The 26,774-nt window shown below is 36.2% G+C and overlaps 1 protein-coding gene across 1 annotated transcript in view; it reads left to right on the top strand.

Moving 5' to 3' along the window:
- The first annotated feature begins 411 nt into the window (after positions 1-411).
- Positions 412-26,774, top strand: part of LOC126011892 (tyrosine-protein phosphatase non-receptor type substrate 1-like) — an 849,125-nt gene continuing 822,762 nt past the window's right edge. Inside the window, exons 1-2 of the mRNA XM_049775652.1 lie at positions 412-441; positions 25,172-25,564. Of these exons, the coding sequence (XP_049631609.1) occupies positions 412-441; positions 25,172-25,564 (423 nt within the window). The remainder of the gene's footprint in view (positions 442-25,171; positions 25,565-26,774) is intronic.

Genomic DNA, 26,774 nt, shown 5'->3' on the forward strand with positions numbered 1-26,774 from the left:
GACACTGAACCAGTAAGCAAGTGAGAAGTAGCATACCAACAAAGACCCTAGAGAAGATCAAAGCACACTCTTACTTGGAAACCATCATTATTGTTCAAAAAAAATTGTTACCATGTGAAACATTTTTAAGTTGCTTAGTTATTCTTGCTGCTGGCAGTGGACAGAAACAGCCGAGAAGCTTGAAGGAGCCTTATTTTCTCACTCTGGACAACTTGTTAATGAGGTTTATTTCAGTCCCTCTACTCAGAGTACTTAGTGTTCGAAAGACTTGTGAATGGGATCTATGAAGCAAACCACAGGCAAAATACAACTGTGCCGAAAAATGGCATTTTTCACACTTCAAATGAATTTGCTTCTGTAAGTCATATGAACTCAACCCAAATTTACTGCTCTTCAGTTCCAAAGCTGGAAATGTTGGCTGATGTCGAAGATGGCGTGAAGGTAGAAGGCACTCTATTATTGTTCACACCTCATACTCAAATATGATATTTTTGTTATATTTTTAGTAAGATACTGAGGGTCATTTTCACGAGAATTTTAAAGATTGCTACCTATATTAAGAGTAATTATGTTTTTCTTTGATATTTTTAATCTACTTGAATACCTTTTGACCTTGTTGATCTTTTTGCAACCTTTTTTGTACTTTGGAAAATACTTTGTGCATTTTTACATACAAATCTGTAATTTTTTTCAAGAGGCTATTCTTACATACAAAATTATGCTTTTTCAGGGCCAGAGCTGTGGTGCTACGCTCTAATTGAACCACGGTTCAATCCCATGGCTTTCCATATGGTCCACCACGCCAGGGGCAATGTCTGAGTTCATAGCCAGGAGTAACCCCTGAGCATCATCGGGTGTGGTCCAAAAACAACAACAACAAAAATATACATCTTTTAAGATGGGAGCACAGGTAGCATTTTAGAGGGTTTAATTTTATCTCTGTAGTTAGGAGTCATTGTTGGAGAGCTTTGGGAGGCAAACCGGGGTAGGCTGTTTGCAAGTAAGAGCCAGATACTATCACTCTGTCCCCCCCCCTAAACACTAAAATTATTTGATGTCTTATCATAAATATAAATGGTTTTACACAGTAAGGAGTATAGGAAATGAAACATAGTGAACATTATATAGGGGGCATTTTGAGTGAATACATTTTTGGAATATTTCACAGAAAATGGGAATAAGAGAACATTTTAGGAACTTTCCAGTTTCTTTGAGGGGATTTTTTTTTGTTTTTGGTTTTGGTTTTTGGGCTACACCTAGTGGCGCTCATTACTCCTGGCTATACACTCCGAAATTGCCCCTGGCTTGGGGTGCCATTTGGGACCCTGGAGGATCAAACTATGGCCCATCCTAGGTTAGCGTGTGCAAGGCAAACACCCTTCCTCTTGTACCATTGCTCCAGCCCCTCTTTGAGAGATTTTCTACAAGTCTCTTTTTAATATTAGGTAGAATAGGTTATAAAATGGAGACTAAATAAATGTAAAAATTGCCAAATGTTGTTCTACAAGAGTTTCTTTTTAATATTAGGTAGAATAGGTTATAAAATGGAGACTAAATAAATGTAAACATTGCCAAATGTCCATGCATAGGTGAAAGAAAATAAATTATAGTTAAGATAATATAGGACTGCATTGAGGAAAACTCATTTTTCTTTTTTTTTTTTTTTTGGAAAACTCATTTTTCAATCACCAAAAATATTTGATAAAAAATTATATATCACAGTTGTTAATATAAGCCTTTAATATATAAAATCATAACAGGAATAACAAAAATTAAATGCTTATTGATTATTTGAGTTAACATTACTACAAAGTATAAAGGGAATGATTGAATATGTATACACATAACATTTCTAAAAATTCTTTCATGTATCTAAATTAATTCAGTATTTGATAGCAAGTTTAGGAATTTGATCAAATAGATATATTTTGGGGGGCATATTCGGTGATGCTAAGGGGTTACTTCTGACTATGTGCTGGTCCTGGCTTGGGGGATCATATGGAATGCAAGGGATAAAACCCAGATATGTCCTGGGTCAGCCACATGCAAAACAAACACCCCACCACTGTGCTATCACTCTGGCCCCTTGATTAAATAATTTTTTTTGGGCCACACCTGGCAGTGCTCAGGGGTTACTCCTGGCTGTCTGCTCAGAAATAGCTCCTGGCAGGCACAGGGGACCATATGGGACACTGGGATTTGAACCAACCACCTTTGGTCCTGGATCGGCTGCTTGCAAGGCAAACGCCTCTGTGCTATCTCTCCGGGCCCCTTGATTAAATAATTTTAAGAAGAACTTTATTTTTAAAACATCACATCATTAAGTCTTATGTATTTACTGACTATAGTGACTTAAGGAGGATTTCCCAAAAAGATATGTTCAAGTTGCAATTCCACCTTTATGTATACATTACCTTGTTTGGAAATAATTCTGCAGGCATAATTAAATAAAACCTCATGAATTAAGATCATTCCAAATTGAGGGTAGGTCTTAAATTTTATGCACTCTTCTCATAAGAGGAATAAGAAGAGCTGTGACATAGAAGCATAGATAAGAAGTCCTCACTAAAGCCCATAGGAAGACAGAGAAATTGATTAGAGAGTTTCTGAACTGGATCTAAGCAATAGTACAGCAAGCAGGTTGCCTGCCTTGTACACAGCTGACTGAGTTAAGACATGGCATCCCATATGATTCCCTGTGCACCACCAAGTACAATTCCTGGGTATATAGCAAGGAATAACCTCTGAACATCAAGTGTAGCCCCCCCAAACAATAACAACAACAACAACAACAACAAAAAACTTATTGGACTGCAATAAAATTGGGTGTTTCTTAAACTTTTTCCAACTGTGCCTCCTTCTAACCTTGTTTCTTTCTTATGCTCCCCTGTCCTACCAATTGTACCCCTTATCTCATGAGTTCTTTTATACATTACTTTTACCTAAGGCTAGTTTGGAATATTTTGAAGACCCACCGTGGTCATGAGCTATTGCTGAGAAATGTTATAGACTTAAGGGGAATTATTAAAAAGTAAGGACATGGCAATAGCTGCACAAACGTAAGATTTATGGCAAAGGGGGAAGCATAGTGTTAGAGATGAAAAAATGTTTTACAGAAGCTTTGTATTCAATATTATTGCATAGTGAAATAGAGAACAATGTAATGGCTACTTTATGCTCAAAAGTCAATTCCAAATGCATTGCAGACATACATGTAAAAGGCAAGATGTTTTCTAAAAATATAATACTGAAAGAATATTTCATAGTCTTTAAAAGGACCCAAGGTGAGAATTGTTAAAAAGTAAATATAAAGGGGCCAGAGTTTGCCTTGCATGCACTAACCTAGAAAGGACTTTTGTTGGATCCCCTAGAAAGGACTTTTGTTCGATCCTCTGGGGATCCCTGGGGGTGATTTCTGACCACATAGCCAGGAGTAACCACTGAGCATCACCAATATGGCCCAAAAAATAAGCAAACAAACAAAACTCAAAAAAGTAAGTATAAAGACAAAGGTAAAATATTTGTAAAATATACATAAGTATTTTTTTCTGATTATTAAAGAAAATCAGAAGACACTTAAAAAGGGGCAGGTAGGTCATTTATCTTGCATGTATCTGACCTGGGTTAGCTCTTCAGCATCCCAGGTCTTCTGAGCCTACCAGCAATGATTTCTAAGTGAAGGGCCAGGAGTAACCCCTGAGCTCTGCGTGGTGTAGCTGCCCCCCAAAGCACAAAAAACAAAACTAGAAGACACTAAAGGTCAATAAAAATCAAGTAAAACAATGGCATGCCTGTATTACATCATATGTTATACTAGTAAAAAATTCTAGAATCTACTAGAAAAAAAAAAAGAGAAATGCATTTTACATACAAAAATATATTCAAATGTTCTAAATATAAACTAACTTGTTTATCCTTCTTAGTAATCAAGAAAATGCAATTTAGACTTGAAATCATATGTCACACTATGTCAGAATGACTGAAATATGAAGACAGAGAAGACCTAGTGTTGGCGAGAATATGAGAAACCTGGAACTCATTGAGAGTAGGTGGTTTGTAAAGTGACAGCACCACTTTTTTATTAAATATTTTTATTGTGATCAAAGTGAATTATAAGTCTTTCACAGTAATATTTAAGATACATAGAAACAAAGAATTAGGGCCATTCCCACCATCAGTATTGTCCTCTCTTCATCCCTGTTCCCAGCATGCATCTCATACCTCCCCCCCTTGCCTCTTGGACTGCTAATATAAGAGGTCTCCTTCGTGTTTAGCTTGTTGTAGATTGTATATTGATTCTAGTGTCTTTGATTTTGGGTTTGGTGCTTAAATCTAATCGTTTTTTTATTTACACTCAATGTTCATATGACTGGTTGTTCCTGGTCTTTCTCCTTCAAGTTTTTCTCCCCAAGTTATGAGGAAAACAAGATAATTCAAGTTCTGTGGTTCTGTTGGAAAAAGAAAAGAAAGAAAGAAGGAAGAAAAAAATAGAAAAAAATCTCTGGGGGAATTCATCTAGGCTATAAATATCAATTCAGAAGAAGAAAAGAAAAAAATCCAAAAAGAAAACAAAACAAAAAAGAATCAATGACAAAAAACACAGCACCAGGAACAACAAAAATATCATCACCAAAATCACAACTACAAGAAAGAAAAGCAAAACAAAGGGAGGCTGGTGTGGCAAGATTTTGTTTTGTTTCGTTTTGTTTTGTTTTGTTTTGTTTTTGCGTAGGCACAATAAGTATTGGGGAATTTAGGGGGAATTCCCTTGGCCTAGAAGGTAGAGTTTCTCAATCCTTGAAGCATACTCTCATGGGAGCAACTATGGGCTTCATACATGCTCATTCTCGAACCCCACAGTCTTTTTATGGTGCCAGAAAACTTTCTGCTTAGTTGTGGATGACAAAAACAGTCCTCTGTAACCAGAGATCTTGGTATTTCAACAGGTCACAGGACAACAAATAGGATAGAGTCTTTTGTTATGGTTCTAAAAGATCTGTTTTGTCACATGTATTGTAGTCAGTATTCTGTAATTAGTGATCTTGATTTTTGAGCAAATCCTATCCTAGGATAGAGTCTTTCCTTATGGTACCAGAAGTTCTGCTCAGTCATGGTCGTCAAAGTCAGATTTCTGAGATTAGAGATCTTGGTTTTTGCACAGATCAAAGGAGACATGTCTTCCTATTTCATCTTACCATTAGGTGATGCGATAGGGTAACCTTTCTTGGATCAAGTTTTTGGATAGCACCACTTTTGAAACTATTCAGTAGTCTATACTCAAGATGAGCAAATACATTTATGATAATTCAGAAGTTACTTCTCTGAAATGCATTTACATGTACCCCAAACACAGTTGTGTGCACATATATTCACAAAAGCTATGCACAATTATGTTCAACTTTATTTGCAAAAAAAAAAACCTTCACAAGACTCAAATGTTTACATGTATTAAAATTAATACATGCTCTATTTATGTGATTATTGAGTTGCAATTAATGTACGATGAATAAAACATCATCATGTGTAGTAAAATTAGTAAGTCACACAAATATTATGCTTATCCAATTAACCAGATACCAAAATACAGTATATGTTATGATTCCATTTATATAATAGCCAAAAGCAAGCAAAACTAGAATGTTAAGATTGAACATATATGTGTGTATGTATATAATTTATATCCAGTTTTGAAGGCAATATGAAATGCTACATTCCAAAGTCAAATTTAAAGTTGCTGAGATGAAGTTGAGCTTTTTTTTTCTTTCCACATTTCCTAGTGTCAATTTGTTGAATACCAGAACCTAGACTTCTTAGAATTGGTTTCCAGGCATGAATGCATCAATAATGGAACCTCAAGTCTTCAGAAGCAATGATCATTATAATATTTAGTCCTTCCTTTTTGACTGTACAGGTAGAAACCTTTATATACTATAGATTCTGTACCAAAAAGACACATGTTTATATTATTAAGTGGAATGAAAAATGTCTATTATACAGAACAAAATATGTCTATTGCCATAGACTTTGATCAAGATTCTGGGTTCTATGGAAATGGTGTGATATGACATCTTGTCTGGTTCTAGACATCTATGATTTTGTGAAGCTAAGTTAGGGTAAATATTACTTTAGTGAGGTCTCTGGTATGATAATGTATTTCCAGCTGTATTACTTATAAAAACTATTTATAAATAGGACTTTGATCTTTATCCCCTTCTTATCCATGCCAGTATAGAACTTATAAAACTATATTTCATATTTTCTCCCATTGAACTTTCCTTGAATTGATTCCAACCAAAATATGTCAAATTGCGCATATGCACAGGGTTTTGGTATTACATCAGACTTCTCATTTAGCAAGGGAGAAAACATAAATATAAAGTACAGATTCAATAAAACAGAACTAATAATGCATTGAAAAGATAAATAGCATTACTCTCTATGTGATAAAATGGTATATATTAGGCATTAGGTACAGACTGGTTCCCACAAATGAGGTACAATCAGAAAACACTTTAGAAAAAGTTGAGAGGAAGGACAGGCAGCCACATTGCTGGATGCCTGACCAAGGTGCCCATATGCATATAGACTGACGGAGCTGGAAGACCTAGAGTCAAAGTAGGTTACCCATAGGGCCACAGTAGTTTGAAACAGTCTCCAGACAAAATTCATAGGCTATTATTAACACTAAATATATTAAAATTTATTTATATAAATTAAGACTTCAGAAAATTATATATAGTGTAAAACACTTTAAAACATAAATTAATATTATTACAATTAGATATTAATTCACCAATTTTGGAAATGAAAGCATAATGTTAAAATGACATAAGTAAAACTGTAGACCACATATTGATAAAATGACATATTGATAATATGACAAGACATAGATTTAGTCTAAAATTGATAGAACACTTTTTGAGTCCAGTCTCTAGGAAGGCCTTTCCTTATAAATCCTTCCTATATTCTTTTGTTCTTTAAAGGTATATTAACCACAGGCTCTTACTCTGGAGTTGAGTTGGACTTAGGCCAAATTTGGTTCCATATATTCTTCGTAACAACGAACTTGTGACTAAATTACAGCATCACGACTTGACTTAATTCTTACAGGATAGGTAATAGATAATTCTTAATTATCTACAAAATCAACATGCTTGAGCTTTCTCCACCAATTGAGAGAGTTAATTATTCTATGAACAATTGAAAAATTTCATATGTTCAGATTGGAAAATTAAGCTTACCTACAAGAAGAGGAGATGTAAACACAGGATCCGAGGACAGCAATAATCCCAAACCAAATTGTATGTGAATTTTCTAAGTAAGCCAGAGAAGTTCCCTATTGGATAAATATAAAGAGAGATGTAAGCATTCTATATAACTTAGAAGAAACTGAAGTTGAGTAATGGTAAGTAATTTTCTTAAATTACACATCATGCATTTGTGTCAAAGAAGACACAACTATGGACTAGAGATTCAAAAATTATTCAACATGCCAATTGTGACAATGTGATAATCTATTAGTCTAAAAATATTTGTTCATTTTGATATATATGAAGTGAATGTCAAAGATAAATATCATTACCATGAGAGAATTAAACATTGTTTATTTCTTTGAAAATGTCTTCCAAGAGTAAAACCCAGTAAATAGAAAGGGAAATTTTTTTTAATTTGGGGCCAGAGTGGTAACCAAGTGGTAAGACATTTGATTTGCACGAGGCTGATCCACGATGGACATGGATTCAATCCCTGGTTTCAGTATCCCATATAGTATCCTGAGCTAGGAGTGATTTCTGAGCACAGAGCCAGGAGTAACCCCTGAGTGCTTCTGAGTGTGGACCCCCAAATAAAAAATAAAGGTGCATAGTCATATGATTATTGAATATGCATATAGGTTTTATATTTAGGTTCTTCATTACAAATTAAAGAAACTAACTTCTGAAACTTTTTGGATATATGGGAAATATATCTGAAATATATATGAACAAATAATATAAAATGAATTCTTTTTTTGAGATATTTACTTCCAAGAATATTCAGGGAATCACAAGTTTCCAGGAATTAAGCCTGGGGATCTTGATAAAAGAGTTTGTTCCCACCCACTGAACTAGCTATTCATAGCTATATTAATATGTATACATAGACATTTTATGGGACATTCCAAGTGACCAATAAACTAAAACAAGTGGGGTTTTTTTTGGCCAGGTAGTCCTATTTTGTGTATTCTAGAAAGTTGTTCATCTGTTAATGCTTAACATAAATTCATACCTACTTATATATTTTGAATGATCTGAAAGTTTACTGTAATTCAAACCATAGGTAAGGTAAGGATCAGTAATTTGATTGTTTTGCAGCTATTAGGGAACACACCCGGGTCTCATGCATGCAAGGCATATGCTTTACCATTGAGCTACAATCCTGACACAGAAAATGGTTAGTTTTGGAGTCTGTTGACCCTGGTATTCATTTGGGGGGACACACCCAGTGACACTCAGGGGTTACTCCTTGCTCTATGCTTAGAAATAGTTCCTGGCTTGGGGTACCATATGGGATGCCAGGGATTGATTCCAGGTCTGTCTTGGGTCAGTCGCATGCAAGGCAAATGCCCTAAAGCTGTGCTATTGCTCAAACCCTGGTACTCATTATATCTCAGACATGACTAATGCTGTAGAATATGTGTGAATCTCTTTAAACTCCAGGGGAGACATCATTGTATAAGAAAAAAAGTGTCATCTAAGTCACCATAGCTGTTTAAAAGAATTGGTGACAATTTCAATGATGCTTTGAAGAAGTGAAGAGAGGGAAAATTATGGAGTGTTTTTGATTAATTTTATTGAAAAACATAAACGTAAATAAATAAGAAGTGCCAGGAAAGGTCCTTTCTGGCCATATGATATACAACATTTGGTGTCTAACGAACACATCGGCATTAGGCATACTTCCTAAAGCAAGCTCTGACTTTTAAATACATGTCAAAGAGTAGGATTGTGGTTGTCAAGCCTATTGAAGACTGCTCTTCTCAGACACCAAGTCAATAAGCTGAAGAAAAGGCAATGTTATAGATGTTACTTATCAATTGTTTCTGCCAATGCTGCATCTTTCAAAATCTACCAGGTGGTCAATGATCCTATGCTCTTCTAAAGCCTTGCATTATGCATATGCAGAAGTAGATATAGCAAAGATCAAATAAGAGTACTGATGCTTTTCAAAAAATACAAAAGCAAAACAAACAAAAATAATGAAACATTAATGCCTGTTGTAGTTGTATTTGCACAGTAAAGGCAAATTCGATGAGTTAATTATTTAAAGGAGAATAAGAAATGCACAAAGTTCTTCACTTCACTGAGTAGACAGACACTGGAAAAAACAGAAATAATCTTGATTAACAGATGTTTTCTCTAGTCAGTCTCCTTATAAAAGTGAGTCAATCAAACAAAAGGCCATGATGTTGCCTATTGCTTACATACAAACAGAAATTATGGAGGAGGAAAGATGGTTTGGAAAAGTCACCACTTACAGACCTTGCTAGGTATGTTTAGATTTTAAGAAGCAAAACCCCTATATACAATCTGATCTTGGGTTATAATTTTGACCTTGTTGGATTAGTATAATTATTCCCTATTTTTTCCTTTGGATATGTCTGTAAATGTTTATTAATGGTGTGTGTATGTGTGAGTGTGTGTGTGTGTGTGTGTGTGTTTGTGTGCTTGTGTGTTTGGGAATGCAAACTGTTTTTAGGATCTACTCCTGGTTTTGTGTTTGAGATTGTTCCTGGTGTTGCTCAAGAGACCCTGGGGATTGAGTCTAGACATCCTGAGAGCAAAACATGTACTTACTCCACAGCACTTTCTCTATCTAGTCTTGGGATTTTCATCTTGAGTGTATATCAGCATCACATGGTAGACACCATGAACACCTCACATATTCATACCAGTGGCATACACAGAGGACAGGAAGAAAAAGACATTTCTTTTTTATCAGAGAACAAAACCTGGCTTTGATATCCCACAACTTGCTATTTCCATTCCACCAATCCTAACTGTGCCACCCAATGAGCATTCAGAATCGGGAGAAAGGTTGTAAAGTGAATATCAACAAAGGACCAGTCGTGCTTGGCATGATCTAATTATCATCCAATCCATTTTGTGAGCCTATGGTTATGCCAAATAAGACAGGGCTCAGTGAGCAAATATCAAAGTCAAGGCAACTATTACTTTAGCTAGTGGCTCTCAATCTCTGATCTGGACCAACACAGAACAGCAGGTGTGAAAACAATGGAAAACTACTGACTTAAGTCATAATGTGTCTATGTGAGTAATCAGGAAACTGCAAGAACTATGTCCTTTCTCTTTTTCTTCCTAATACATACCAAATAGCCAAAGAACTATGAAAATATGGAAAAGATGAAAGTAAGTATGTGTGGAGTCGGAGGGGTGGTGCAAGCAGTAAGGCATCTGTCTTGCTCGCACTAGCCTGAGACAGACTGCAGTTTGATCCACCGACATCATATGTGGTCTCCCAAGCCAAGAACGATTTCTGAGTATATAGCCAGGAACAACCCCTGAGCATTACCAGGTGTGGCCAAACCCCACCCCCCAAAAAAGGATTAACTTAAAAAAAATAAGCATGTGCATGATTTATTTATTTATTTATTTTTGCTTTTTGGACCACACCCATTGACACTCAAGCGTTACTCCTGGCTATGCACTGAGAAATCATCCATGTCTTGAGGGACCACATCCACACTTTAATATGTTTAAAAAGTCTATACCCCTGAAGTTCAATATTATAACATTATAAACTCTTTAGGATAATTATTTTCTTAGATTAAAAAGAGAAAGAAAAATCTATGGCATGCAAAATATTAGGGATTAAAAAATCATTCAATCCTGCATATTATTGTTAATACATAGAATGGCTCTAGAAGTAATATGGCCCCTCTCCATAGATGAAAGGCTAGCTCTCTTCCTGATTTAACACAGAAATATTATCCCAGCTTTACTAAACAACTACTACTGTATATATGCATCACATCTGACATGCATTCAGAATTATAGTTGTGAAATGTTGAAGGTCTCAGTTAGACTGAAGAAAATTATTTGTTCCTAGTTTCAAATATTAGGGATATATAGAACTGGGTTATGTACACATTTTAAAAAGGAATTAATTATAAACTATTTATAATAACATTTATAATAATATAGTCCTGTCAGCATATATAGTCAAATTCTTTCTTTCTTTTCTTTTTTTAACATCTTTATTTAAACACATTTTTTATTTTATTTATTTTTATGTCCTTTTTGATACTTTTTTGCATTATTTTTTCTTTATTTAAACATCTTGATTACAAATATGATTGTGATTAGGTTTCAGTCATGTAAAGAACACCCCCCTTCACCAGTGAAACCCAATTTCCCTCCATCCCACCCCACCCCCACCAGTTCCCTCATTCATTCACATGTTTATGGTAGTTCTCAGTGTAGTTATTTCTATAACTGCACTCACCACTCTGTGGTGAGCTTCATGAAGTGAGCTGGAAGTTCCAGCCTTCCTCTCATTGTCTCTGAGGATTGTAGCAAAGATGATTTTTATTTTTCTTAAAACCCATAGATGAGTGAGACTATTCTGCATCTCACTCCCTCTGAGTTATTTCACTCAGCATGATAGACTCCATGTACATCCATGTATAGAAAATATCATGATTTCATCTCTCCTGATGGCTGCATAATATTCCATTGTGTATATGTATCACATTTTCTTTAGCCATTCGTTTGTTGAAGGGCATCTTGTTGGTTTCCAGAGCCTGGCTATTGTGAATAGTGCTACAATAAATATAGGTGTGAGGATGGGTTTTTTGTATTGTATTTTTGTGTTCCTAGGGTATATTCGTAGGAGTGAAATAGCTGGGTCAATTGGGAGCTAAATTTCCAGTTTTTGGAGGAATCTCCATATCGCTTTCCATAGAGGTTGGACTAGATGGCATTCCCACAAGCAGTGGATAAGAGATCCTTTCTCTCCACATCCCCGACAGCACTGATTGTTCTCATTCTTTGAGATATGTGCCAATATCTGTGGTGTAAGATGGTCTCTCATCATTGTTTTAATTTGCATCTCCCTGATGATCAGTGATGAGGAGCATTTTTTCATGTGCCTTTTGGCCATTTGTATTTCTTTTTTTTATCAAAGTGTTAATTTTTTTCTCCCCATTTTTTGGATGGGATTAGATGTTTTTTCTTGTAAATTTCTGTCAGTGCCCTGTGTACTTTAGATATTAGTCCTTTATCTGATGGGTATCAAGTGAACAGTTTCTTCCACAAGGTGGGTGGCTCTTGTATCTTGGGCACTAGTTCTTTAGAGGTGCAGAAGCTTCTCAGCTTAATGTATTCCCATTTGTTTATCTCTGCTTCCACTTTTTTGGAAAGTGTAGTTTCCTTTTTGAAGATGCCTTTAGTCTCAATGTCATGGAGTGTTTTATCTACGTCTTGTTCTATAAACTTTATGGTATCAGGTCTGATATCAAGGTCTTTAACCCATTTGGATTTTACCTTCGTACATGATGTTAACTGGGGGTTTATGTTTGCTTTTTTGCAAGTCGCTAACCAGTTTTGTCAGCACCACTTGTTGAAGAGGTTTTCCCTGCTCCACTTAGGATTTCTTGCTCCCTTGTCAAAACTTAGGTAATTGTATGTCTAGGGGACAATGTCTGAGAACTGAAGCCTATTCCACTGATCTGAGGGTCTGTCTTTATTCCAATACCATGCTGTTTTGATAACTATTGCTTTGTAGTACAGTTTAAAGTTGGGGAAAGTAATGCCTCCCATTATCCTTTTCCCTAGCAGTGCTTTAGCTAATCGAGGGTGTTTATTGTTCCAGATGAACTTCATAAGTGTTTGATCTACTTCTTTGAAGAATGTCATGGGTATCTTTAGAGGGATTGCATTAAATCTGTACATTGCTTTGGGGAGTATTGCCATTTTAATGATGTTAATCCTGCCAATCCATGAGCAGGGTATGTGTTTCCACTTACATGTGTCCTCTCTTCTTTCTTGGAGCAGAACTTTATAGTTTTCTTTGTATAGGTCCTTCATGTCTTTGGTCTAGTTGACTCCAAGATATTTGAGTTTGTGTGGCACTAATGTGAATGGGATTGCCTTCTTGACGTTCATCTCTTCCCTATCATTATTGGTGTATAAAAAGGACATTGATTTCTCTGTGTTAATTTTTAGCCTGCCAGCTTGCTATATGAGTCTATGGTTTCTAGAAGCTTTTTGGTAGTGTCTTTACAGTTTTCTAAGTAAAGTATCATGGCATCTGCAAACAATGAGAGCTTGAATTCTTCCTTTCCTATCTGAATTCCCTTGATAACTTTTCCTTGCCTGATTGCTATAGCAAGCACTTCCAGTACTATTTTGAAGAGGAGTGGTGAGAGCGGACAGCCTTGTCTTGTACCAGAATTTAGAGGGAAGGCTTTTAGTTTTTCTCCATCGAGGATAATATTTGCCATTGGCTTGTGGTAGATGGCTTCAACTAGATTGAGAAAGGTTCCTTTCATTTCCATCTTGCTGAGAGTTTTGATGAAGAATAGGTGTTGGACCTTATCAAATGCTTTGTCTGTGTCTATTGATATGATCATGTGATTTTTATTTTTCTTGTTGCTGATGTTGTGTATAATGTTGATAGATTTATGGATGTTAAACCATCCTTGCATTCCTGGGATGAAACCTACTTGGTCGCAGTGTATAATGCATTAAATCCTTTTTCCAGGATTTTTTTAAATATCTTTACATCAGCATTCATCAGGGATACTGGTCTGTAATTTTCTTTTTTGGCAGTGTCTCTGTCTGGTTTTGGTATCAAGATGATGTTGACTTCATAAAAGCTGTTTGGGAGTGTTTCCTTTTTTTTCAATTTTATGGAAGAGCCTGGCTAGGGTTGGTAGTAGCTCCTCTTGAAAGGTTTGAGAGAATTCACTAGTAAATCCAACTGAGCCTGGGCTTTTCTTTTGGGCAGATGTTTGATTACAGTTTCAATTTCCTCAATATTGATGGGGGTGTTTAGATATGCTATATGCTTACTTAACTGTGGATGGTTATAAGTGTTCAAGAATTTACCCATTTCTTCTAGGTTCTCATGTTTAGTAGCATAAAGTTTCTCAAAGTAGTCTCTCATTACCCTTTGGATCTCTGCAATATCTGTCGTGATCTCCCCCTTCTCATTTTAATACAGGTTATCAGATTTCTCTCTCTCTCTTTCTTTGTGAGTTTTGCCCATGGTCTATCAATCTTTTTAATTTTTTAAAGAACCAACTTCTGCTTTTGTTGATCTTTCAGATTGTTTTTTGGTTTTCCACTTCATTGATTTCTGCTTTCAGCTTTGTTATTTCCTTCTGTCTCCCTATTTTGGTTCCCTTTGTTGGTCATTTTCTAATTTTATGAGCTGCATCATTAAGTTATTCAGGTATGCTCCTTCTTCCTTCCTGATGTGTGCTTGTAAAGCTATAAATTTTACTCTTAGGACTGCTTTTGCTGTGTCCCATAGATTCTGGCAGTTTGTGTCTTTATTATCATTTTTTTCCAGGAAAGTTTTGATTTCCTCTTTGATTTCATCTCGGATCCACTGGTTGTTCAGTAGCAGGCTGTTTAATTTCTAACTGTTAAAGTTTTTCTTCTGTTTAGCTTTGTAGTTCACATCTAATTTCAGAGCCTGTGGTCAGCAAAAGTAGCCTGCAAAATTTCTATGCTCTTGGTTTTATGAAGGTATGTTTTATGTGTCAGCATGTGGTCTATCCTGGAGAATGAGCCATGTACATTGGAAAAGGATGTGTATCCAGGTTTTTTGGGGTGGGGTGTCATACTACTAGTCCTCTTTCGTCCATTACTCTTTTCAGGGCTAGTATGTTTTTGTTGGGTTTCAATCTTGTTTACCTATCAAGTGTTGACAGGGCCATGTTGAGATCTCCCAGAATTATTGTGCTATTATTGATGTCTTCTTTCAGATTTTTCAGTAATTGTATTAGATAATTTGCTGGTCTCTCTCATTGGGTGCATATATGTTTAATAGTCTGATTTGTTTCTGTTGCACATATATCTTGATTAGTACATAGTGTCCATCTTTGTCCCTTACAACTATTTTGAGTATAAAGTTGGTGTCATCAGATATTAATATGGCCACCCCAGTTTTTTTAAGGATGATGTTTGATTGGATGATTTTCCTCTAGCCTTTGATTTTGAGTCTATATTTGTTCTGACTATTCAGGTGCATTTCTTGTAGGTAGCAGAAGGTTGGATTCATCTTTTTACCCATTTGCTCTGTGTCTTTTAATTGGTGAACTTAGTTCATTGACATTGAGGGAGATGATTGTCATAGGATTTAATGTCATCTTTGTAGATAAATTTGCTATATTTGTTGGTCTCTCTTATCTTAAAGTAGACCTTTCAGTTTTTCCTTTAAGGCTGGGTTTTCATCTGTGAAGTTTCTGAGCTGTTGTTTATCTATAAAGCTATGTATCCTTCCTTCAAACCTGAACGTGAGTTGGGCTGGGTGCAATATTTTCGGTGACGCATCCATTTCATTCAGTCTTGTCACAATATCCCATCACTCTCTTCTGGCCTTGAGAGTTTCTTGTGACATGTCTGCTGTAAGTCTTAGGGGATGCTCCTTTGAATGTATTTTCCCTTTTTGATCTTGCTGCTTTCAGTATTCTATCTCTCTTTGTGAGATTTGTCATTGTAACGAGGATGTGTCTTGGGGTTTTTTTCTTTGGGTCTCTTTTAGCTGGTACTCTTAAGGCATGCAGGATTTGATTGCATGTAGTCTTTGACTCTGGGAGTATCTCTTTGATGATGTCTTTGACAGTTGATTCTTCCTGGAGATCTCCTACCTGGGCCTCTGCGACTCCAACAATTCTTATGTTGTTTCTGTTGAGTTTATCAAAGACTTCTATTTTCATCTGTTCACATTCCTTGAGTACTTTTCCCATTGCCTGATCGTTTGCCTTAAGGTTATTTTCCAATTTCTTCTGCTGTGTTGAGTGTTTCTGCATCTCATTTTCCAGCACGCTGATTCTGTCTTCAGCTGCTGTTACCCTGCTGGTGAGGCCATCCACTGAGTTTTTCAGTTCAGCTACCATGTTTTCCAGATCTGTTATTTCAGTTTTGAGTTTTCCGATTTCTGTCTTTGTGTTCTGTTCAGACCAATCTATGCTTTCTTTGAGTTCTACAAACATCTTCCATATTGCTATTCTAAACTCCTTATCCGAGAGGTTAATCAGATGGTTGGAATTTTTTAGGTCATCCGAGCTATCGTCTTCATTCTCTGTGCATGGTGTTTGCCTGCGAGGTTTCCCCATTGTCACGCTTGTATTGTGATTTTTTTTTCTGCGATTTTTGGTGGGGTTTATTGGTTAGAAAGAGTGCGTGGCTGCGAAGCAAAGCAGAGCATGCTCTTCTGGAGCCTCTGGGAGAGCTATTTTTCTGGGCCCTTTTCGGCCCACTCCCAAAAGGTGTCGGAGACAGACAGTGGAAAAACACACACAGGCAACACTCACAGTCAGGAATCACTCTTATTTAAACACATTAATTATAAATATGATTTTAATTGGGTTTCAGACAGGTAAAGAACACCCCTCTTCACAAGTGCAACATTTTCAGCACCAATATCACAAATCTCCCTCCTCCCCACCCCAACCCCTCCTGTACTCTCGACAGAATTTCTACTTCCTTCCTTCATTCACATTGTTATGATAGTTCTCAATGTAGTTATTTCTCTTACAACACTCATCACTCTTTGTGGTGAGCTTCATATCGTGAGCTGAAGCTTCCACCCCTCCTCTCTTTTGCCTCTGAGAAAATTGCAAAAATGTCTTTTATTTTTCTTAAAACGCATAGATGAGTGAGATTATTCTGCATCTATCTCTCTCCCTCTGACTTATTTCACTCAGCATAATAGGTTCCATGTACATCTATGCATAGGAAAATTTCATGACTTTATCTCTTCTGACAGCTGCATAATATTCCATTGTCTATATGTACCACCTTTTCTTTAGCCATTCATCTGTGGAAGGTCTTCTTGGTTGTTTCCAGAGTCTGGCTATTGTAAAAGAGCTGTGATGAATATAGGTGTGAGGAAGAAATTTATATTGGATTTGTATTCCTAGGTTATATCCCTAGGAGTGGTCTAGCTTGATTGTATGGGAGTTCATTTCCCAGTTTTTGGAGGAATCTCCATATCACTTTCCATAAAGGTTGGATATAGATAGCATTCTCACCAGTAGTGAATAAGAGTACCTTTTTCTCCACAATCCCGCTAGCACGTCTTGTTCTCATTCATTGTGATTTGTGTCAATTTCTGTTACATGAAATGGTATCTCATGGTTGTTTTGAGTTGCTTCTTCCTGATGATTAGTGATATGGAGCATTTTTTCATGTGCCTTTTGGCCATTTGTATTTCTTCTTTGACAAAGTGTCTGTACACTTCTTCTCCCTGTTTTTAATGAGATTTGTTTTTGTTTTTCTTGTAAACTTAAATTAGTTGATTGACAAACAGCAAGATGCCATATAACCAAGCCAATTGGCCATACAAAATTGACTATTGTTACTTGAGATCTTATGTTAACTAACTTAGGTAATGATATATAACAAATAATATTGAATTGGTGCAATAGAAATTTAAAATTTGCTAAATCTAAACTTATTTTTGAATTTAGTCATTAGGATCTGAAATATTTTTAACACTTTACAATTTGAAGAACTAAAATATAAATTTCTTTACATAAAATATCTTTATACTGGAGCTGGAGATATAGTAAAGAGAATAGCTGCTACTCTTGTACATGTTTAACTCAGCTTTGCTACACCCTGAGTGAAGAATAGGTAGTAAGTCCTGCACACAACTATATCTGGGCCAAATAACAAACAATATAAATGAATTTTTCTATATTTAAAGAATATTTAATATTCAACATATATTATAAACAAGAATTTTATTATAAAAGAGAATTTAATTATATTCCAAATAAGGTAATTGATATATTAGCCTAATACTACCAGAAAAATGTCTTAATAATATTAGACCTTAGCATTTCTGACTAGTTTTGAATAAGCTTTTTTCTAAATTAGAGCCTTTAAAACACTACTGGCAGTAAAGTTGTTTCTTGGAAGATGAGAGATTTCTGATAATACTAATTACTAAATTCCACTGCAAAGAGACCTGACTTTACCTAGTACTAAGAAAACAACTTTCCCTCAGATGCTTAAAAATCTCATTATTAGAAGGTAGAGATTATAGGATCTGCCTTACTATTTTGATATAATATTTAAATGGGGTGATATAGCATAAGGTTAGTATTACACTTAGAACAAATTATGTATTCACTATTCAATACTAATAAAATGACATAAATTATTTTAGAGAGGCAAAAGTTAAAAGAACTATGCTGACTTTTTGAAGTTCTGAAATCTAATAGCCTTTATAAGAACCTGAAAAAATTATGTCAAAATTAATAATTATTTTCATTCATTCACATTTGAAAAATTAAAACACAGTATAAAGAGTTAACTTTGATCACAAAATTTTAGTATTGAAGTAAAAAAGACACATGGAATTTTTATGAGCACATGTGTTGTGGAGCAAATAATAATAAATGTAGCTGTGTGAAAGGATATTGAGTGGTGCCAGTAGAAATAGAGGTTGAAGCAGAATCCACCCTAGATAGAGTGTGTAAGCAATGGTTCAGATGGGAAAGACAAGCATGATGTTATAATCTGGTACCTCATAGATCTAAAGTCTAGATTTTCTACTAGCTATAAAAGAAAACCATTTTGTAATTTTAAGTAGACTAATAACATACTTTTATTTATATTTTACATGATTTCTTTGGTTCCTGAGTGGAAAAGAGCATCAAAGCAAACAAAAATAGGTAATTCAACAAAAAAAGAAAGTTTTAGTTTTACAAAAGGGATATGTGTGTAACATCATGGACATGAGAATTAATGTGTTGATCTGAGAAATGTTTGCATCTAAAAAATTATAGTTGTCTTGGTAGAAATGGAGATCAATACATTTAGGAGACATCAAAAATTGAAAGTTGACTTAATTTTTCCTAGACACTTAAGGATATCTTGTTAACAGAAATTGGCATAAAAGACTAAAGAAAAATACAAGATTTTTTTTGGAATAGTCATAATCATGAGGTTTTAGAAACATGGTCATTTTGAAAACTAGGATACTTATGTAGAAGCTAAAAGGAGGCAGGACAGGCCAAATTAAAAGTAGAGGTTCCTATAATAATTAGAATATTCTTTCCTTAAAATATTCAATCAGGGGTCAGAGAGATAGCATGGAGGTAGGGTGTTTGCCTTGCTTGCAGAAGAATGGTGGTTCGAATCCCGGCATCCCATATGGTCCCCTGAGCCTGCCAGGAGTGATTTCTGAGCGTAGAGCCAGGGGTGACACTTGAGCACTGCTAGGTGTGACCCAAAAACCAAAACATATATATATGTTTATATATTTATAAATATATATTCAATCAATATGCTCAGAAGAATAAAATGAGGGAAAGAAGGAAAAGACAAAGAGAATGTTTCACATCCACTTTGTGCCAATTTCATAACCAATGACCTAAAATTGGTGACTTAAAAAAATTTCTCATAACATATTCTCTATGGTTCCTCCTTATAAAGATTTGACATCAAATATAAAGGAATTGGCAGTGCCATGTACCTTTCTCAAGTCTCTAATAAACAAATGTGTTCCTCCTATTGACATTCATTAGCTGTAGCTGCTCATCATTAACCTCATATGTCTCGTCTTCTCTAGACCGAACATATCATTTTCCTTTCTTTTATAGCAGCATCTGGATTGGGTGATACAATATTAATTCTTAACTTAAATATCACTTTAAAGACCCTCTTACTAAATAAGTGTCTATCTACAGGTATTGAAGATTAGCACTTGGACATATCATGGGAGGGGAACAAAAGGACTTTTCAATCATGAGCTCAATTATAGAAAATACAAAATAGAACTTTTATTTAGAAAAATGTAGGAGGTAGGATTTGGCGCTATAGCACAGCGGTAGGCCATTTGCCTTGCCCACGACTGACTCAGGACGGACCTGGGTTCTATCCCAGGCATCCCATATGGTCCCCCAAGCAGGAGTGATTTCTGAGTGCCTAGCCAGGTGTAAACCTGAGTGTCACCGGGTGAGCCCCCCCCCAAAAAAAAGAAAACAAAACAAAATTGTAGGAGGGAATGCAGAAATAAATATAGTTTTAAAAAAGGAAAAAAACATCAGGCACTTGCTAGAGAGACCAATATGAGTAAACAAAACAAGGAGGAAATATAAATCCAAATGGTAGTACAGCAGTTAGTGCACTTACCAACTCGGGTTTGATTCCTGGTCTCATGAGCACATCAAGAATGATCTCTGAGGGGCCAGAGAGGAGGTGCAGGTGGTAAGGCATTTGCCTTGCATGCACTTAACCTAGGACAGACCATGGTTCAATAACCTGGAGTCCTATATGGTCCCCCAAGCCAGGGACTATTTCTTAGCACAAAGCGAGAAGTAACCCCTGAGTGTCATCAGGTGTGGTCCAAAAACCAAAACAAAAAAACAAAACAAAACAAAACAAAAGAATGATCTCTGAGCCCAGAGCCAGAAGTAAGACAGTAAGCCCAGGGCATTGCTGAGCATGATCCCAAAGCACAGCAAAGCAGAACAAACAAACAAATAAAAACAAACAAAAAAGAAAAGAAGAATATAGTTAGATTGTTGGAACTTAGAAGCATGTAAAACCAGAAGCTGTAAAACTTAATGCCAAGTGCCTCCACTCAACAATTCAGACTACTGTTGCTTTCTCTGTTTTTGACATCATTTTCTATAAATAAATTTTCATCTGGCATTAAAAACTATTCTAATGAAACTATCCTGCTTTGGGAGTTAAATACTGAATGTTTAAGAAATTTTCTATCATATTTTAAATCTCATTATTTTTCTTATTTTGGTCACTGTGGTTTATAAATTGTTATCATTTGGATTGCATACATGAACCATATCCTTCACCCAGATGTCTGCTTCTTTCCACCAGTGTTCCTTCCACCAATATACATGCTAAGCTTTCTTCTGAAGACTATTCTCAGTTTCTGTTACTTTTGGACATTGGTTATCACCATTCTTTATATTACACATCTGATAGTAATGCTTATTTGTCCGTTTCTTTTTTGGGGAGATAACTTTAGCTAAAAGACTGGGTGTGGTGGAGGGAAAGATAAAGAGAAACCTGCTCAAAGAAGATGTTCTAAAGGTACAAATGCCTAGAAGGATAAAAAATAAAATTGGAAAAATAAACAAATATATTTAAAATTTGCTACATTACTTATCACCATAAAAATGTAATCAAAACAACAGTGAGGGGCCTGAGAGACAGCATGAAGGTAAGGTGTTTGCCTTGCATGAGGAAGGACGGTGGTTTGAAGCCGGCATCCCATAAAGTCCCCCGTGCTTGCTAGGAGCGATTTCTGAGCATAGAGCCAGGAATAGACCTTGAGCGCTGCTGGGTGTGGACCCCCCCCCCCAAAAAAAAAAAACAGTGAGATATTATCTCACACCTAAAAGACTGGCACACATCACAAAGAACAAAAGCAACCACAGGAGAAAGGGGATTTTAATTCACTGCTGCTGGTGGGGGTGCGAGTCAATTATTCCAAGCTTTTGGGGCAAACAAACATAGATTATTCTCAAAGAATTTGCACCAGACTGATAGCACAGCAGTAGGGTGTTTCTCTTGCACACATATGATCCAGGACAGACCCTGGCATTCCCATTTGGTCCTACCAGAACCAGGAGTAACCCCTGAGGGCCACTGGGTGTGGCCTCCCAAAAGATAAAACAAAACAAGAAAGCTAAAGTTTGAGCGTCCCTCCCACCCTGCAATTCCACTTCTGGACATCTCCCTCAAGGGACCAAAAACTCAATTTAGAAAAGACATTTGAATTCTTATATTCATTGCAGAACTATGCACAATAGAACTTTTTCAAATGTATTTTATCTGCTTAGAAATAAATGGGAAACTTAATTGAAAGATCATTTTAGGATTCTCTCAGTTACTACTTTAGCTTGCTTAAATTCACCAAAAACTTTTTAAAAATGGATCAAATAGTGCCACTGTGATGGCTGAAAATGACTGCTATGACACAATCTGGAGAATGAAAAATAATTCCAGAAACCATGATTTATCTTATGTTTCTAAAATTTTTCTCAAATAGTATGTGTATAAAATATGTATATGTAAAATACATATTTCAAGGCTTTATTACCTATTGAGGTCATTTCAAGTATCAACTCTATAGGATTTGTAATTCATTTTGTGTTGCTGAAATTCTTAGGAAAGTCTTAACAGCTTAGAAAGATAAGATATCAAATTATTAAATGATTTTTAAACTAAATATCTTAAAATAAAATATCCCAAAACTCCCTTGAACCAAATTCTGATACCAATAGCTTAATTTTCATATTAAATGCTCTCTTTATCAGCGTGTCATTTTAATGTCTTGTAGGCTTTTGGGAAGGCCAGGGAAAGGGATATCTAAAGGTAAGATTCAAAAGAATTAGAAAAATTTGAGAAGAAATTTTTGTTTTTGTTTTTTTTAATGCTGGTAAAGGACTCAAGAATATTTTAATAGGGGCTGGAGAGATAGCATGGAGGTAAAGCATTTGCCTTGCATACAGAAGGACAATGGTTTGAATCCCAGCATCCCATATGGTCCCCTGAGCCTGCCAGGAGCGATTACTGAGTGTAGAGCCAGGAGTAACCCCTGAGCGCTGCCAGGTGTGACCCCCCCCAAAAAAAAGAATATTTTAATAAACAGCAATTTTGTTCTTTAAAAAAAAACCAGAGGTAATGCAATTTGACTAGGAATGGTTGTGGGGAAATACCTTTAGTATATTCAATAAATAGTTATTATGCACAGTAGGTAGTGTCGTAAACTTTTTGGATCATGTAACCTAGAAGTATTTACCGTTCATACATATAAATATATGTAAAATGCATTCCCAACTAATTTAAACATATGTACAGAAATATTAAAATAACAATTTTTAAGAAAAGAATAATATCAAGAAAAAAGAGAAGGGAAACTTTCTAATACTAACACATCTGAGTTACATACATCCAACTTTAAAAAAATTACTGTAGGTGATTGGAAGATATGTAGGTCAATGAAAATGGTTTAGGTTGAGGGCTCCAGCAACTGACTGTACAAATAAAATGCTAGCTAGAGCTATTAGTCAATGAATCTAAGACTGGTATAAAACTATTAGAAATTGCTGGCAATCAGCTTCTGCAAACTCATCTAATTCAATATTTCCCTATACTAAAAATATTAATAGGAGGAAAAATCATCATGATGATGTTTTTAAATTAGGATAAATTTCTCTCATAGAAAGGAGGTATCCATTTCCTTATAATATGATAAACTTATTCCAGAATGTGCCACTCTTAATCAGTTCATCACACAAAACCCTCCATTTGATTTCTACACTTCTCCTCGAAGAACCGATATGGTCAGCAAGAACAAAACAGGAAAAGGAAAAAAATTAGATGCCAATACATGATGACTCATGTATTTGTAGTTTCTCTAGAAAGATTTTTCAAATATTTTTAAAGTTTTGATTTTAATTATTAGATATAAAATACTATTTAAGAAAATGAGAACTGGAAAGAATATATAAAACAGTTTCTATTCAACCATTGTAACTTCACACTACCCAACTCAGGAACTTGAGGGAAATATAGAATCTCAGACTTTAAACCAGACTTACTGGAATAGTCAACATTTATTTTTTGTGTGTCACACAGCAGTGTCCAGGGATCACTCCTGGTGAACATAAATGGTGTCAGGAATTGAACCCAGGTTGGCTGCATGTAAAGCAAATGCCTGCTAGACCATCTCTCGGGTCCCTACAGTTTTAACAGTATCCTTTGAGTTTTTCTAAGCAAAAATAATTTGTAGAAATAATGAGTAGAATCTCACATAATTCATTTAATTGATTTTCATACACATCTCAATTCTGGTGAAATGCCAAAATCTCTTGTAGAACTTTTATAAGCTTTTACATCTGGTCTCATAGAAGAATAATAAGGCTGTGAGGAGTCATTTATCTTGGTGTTTTTAAAACTCCTTGGGTATTTAAAATTCTAAGGGAATTATTGAGATATAAATTAAAATTTAGATTATATTTTCCAAATCTTGCAGACTTCTTAAACCTCTCCACCACAAACAGAATTAGTTCAGGGCATTGTAATGGCCAAAAGTTTTTAAAAAGTAGCACAAATAAGATTTTATCAGGAAAACCTTGCAAAAATAATCTGAGAAACTCCACCACTAGGGCTAAAGATTTGTGAAACTGCTATTGCAATTTCTCAGTTCTCCTACTTATGACCTAAAGATCATACATTGAAAACCATGGGCTTGGTTTGCCATATCTGAAATGAACAGCTGTAAGTTCGGAGTGTAGCATTCCCACTAACTAACTCTATGGATCTGGTAGAGCTATCTCCTTCTGCTATTTTTCCTATACCTAAAGCAAGGTATCCCATGTTTTTTAGTATTTACAGAAAGTTCAAACTTAGAATTGTGTTTAGGCAAATCCCCTACCTCTGAGCTATCTTTCTGGCCCCTAGTTGGTTTGTTTGTTTATTTTTTTGTACTTTTGTCGTTACTCCCTTATAGCTTTTTAACTTTGTTTTTTGTTTTTATTTTTTCTTTTTTGATTTATTTTGTTTTGCTACCTTTTTCTTCTTTTTTCCCTTTCTTCTTATCAATGGATATTTATAACATCTAGATGGATTTCTCCTAGTTTTCTCTTTTGTTTGCCTGTTTTTCTTCCTTTTTCTTTTTTTTTTTTGTATACATATCACATTATGTTTATTCATTAGTCTGTTGATGACACATTCTATTTATTTGGGGCAATAAGCTTTTTCATAGTATCATGACACAAATATTCATTGATCAGTTAATAGAAAATATAAAACACAGAGACTTGAAACCATGTTTAATTTTCTATAAAGTTCCATGACTATGTGTGTGTATGTATGTGAGTGTTGGGGTTGTCACCTTCGTCTCATACTGAGTAATCAGGCTAAGGACCACACATCACCATGAGCATCGTTTGTAGAAAGAAAAAAAGGCATACAAGGATGAACAGGGAATAAGGGAACTGCTTGTATTTCTCTCAGGAGTGGTGGGTCAGGAGGAGCTGCAAGTGATCCAGCCTGAGAAGTCAGTATTGTTTGCAGCAGGACAGACGGCCACTCTGCGCTGCCTCCTGAACACCCTGCTCCCTGTGGACACTGTCAAATGGTTCCGGGAGGAGATCTACAGTTTCCGAGGAGGCCACTTCCCCCGAGTGACAACTGCTTCAGATGTCACCAAGAGAGACAACATGGACTTTTCCATCCACATCCACAACATCACCTCGGCTGACACTGGGACCTACTACTGTGTGAAGTTCTGGAAAGGGGACCCAGATGACGAGAAGTTCAAGTCTGGAGCAGGAGCCCAGGTCACCGTGAATGGTGAGTGTGCTGGGGGTGGGGCAGGGAGGGCTCTATTTCCTGATGTGTGACCACAGTCAGTCAAAACAGCCCCTCCCCTGAGAACATCAATTATGGCCACATGGTCCTTGATCTCGTGTCTGCTTCATGGTCTGCTATACCTACCTCTACATATCAGGGAGGTTGAGCTCACAGAGTGTGCAGTTTGCACCTGAAGGCAGGTTACTAAGAACAAAGTTGACGTGGAGCATCTTCTCTTTCCTAAGCACTTAGTGTGTGTTCTGCTGTTCTCTGGCCATGGTGGAAATGAGTCAATACAATATGCAGAGACTCTTTTCCACAAAGATTAAATTCTCTTTCCTCCAATAAAAGGCCAGGTAAGGTGATAAACCTGCATATTATTTTGTTTTAGAAATATCTCAGGGAAACAGTTGTAAGAGGCACAACTTGATGTTCAATCTGACAACCACCGTGGTTGCACATTTTCAGGCAGCTTGTCAGAACCACCTTTCTATGGCTCAGAGGAAACTCACATCACTGAAAGTTCTGAGTAATGCAAGAGAAAATTTCATCCTGGGAAAATTCCTCAATTGGGTGACTAAAGACTTCCTGGGAGACAATGAGAACTAATAAGACAATCTTTTCCAAGATTTAGTCTTCTCATCTGTAGAATGGCAATAATAATTGACTCCTTTAGAAGACCTGAAAGAGTCTGAGATGCGAATCTCAACCAACAGTAGACAACACACCATCTATAAGGGGGTGAACCAGGTTCTATGAGTCAGTTTCTTTGCTGGGTGTCAGTCTCCTCATCCACAGATGGCAAATAAGCCACCAATCTCTGGACAATTATCTGAGATGAAGAGTCTGGTGACTGCTGACATGGAATACCTCGGATGCAATGGCCTTGTAACAGCTTCATCTCAACCTGTCTTCCTTGGTATAGAAGCCACACACATAGAAAGGGCCTAGTTTGGAGTTTAAGAGTTAAGCAGTGGCACAGGGGCTTCCTGGTACAGGGCACCCATGGTGCAGAGACTGTAAGGAGGTGGTATCAGCATCCTGGATGCACCTTCAAGCTCCGCCAAGGGACCCAGCTCGCAGGCTTGCCCAGGCATGTGACCTGGGGAAACCTGGAGATCTGGAGCAAGGCCAGAGAGGGGTGCTGGGGTTACCCAAGTCCTGCAACACCCCCCCCCCCAGGCCTGTTTAAGAAGGCCTCTG

This window comes from Suncus etruscus, chromosome 6 (assembly GCF_024139225.1).
Source record: "Suncus etruscus isolate mSunEtr1 chromosome 6, mSunEtr1.pri.cur, whole genome shotgun sequence".
Taxonomy (NCBI): Eukaryota; Metazoa; Chordata; class Mammalia; order Eulipotyphla; family Soricidae; genus Suncus; species Suncus etruscus.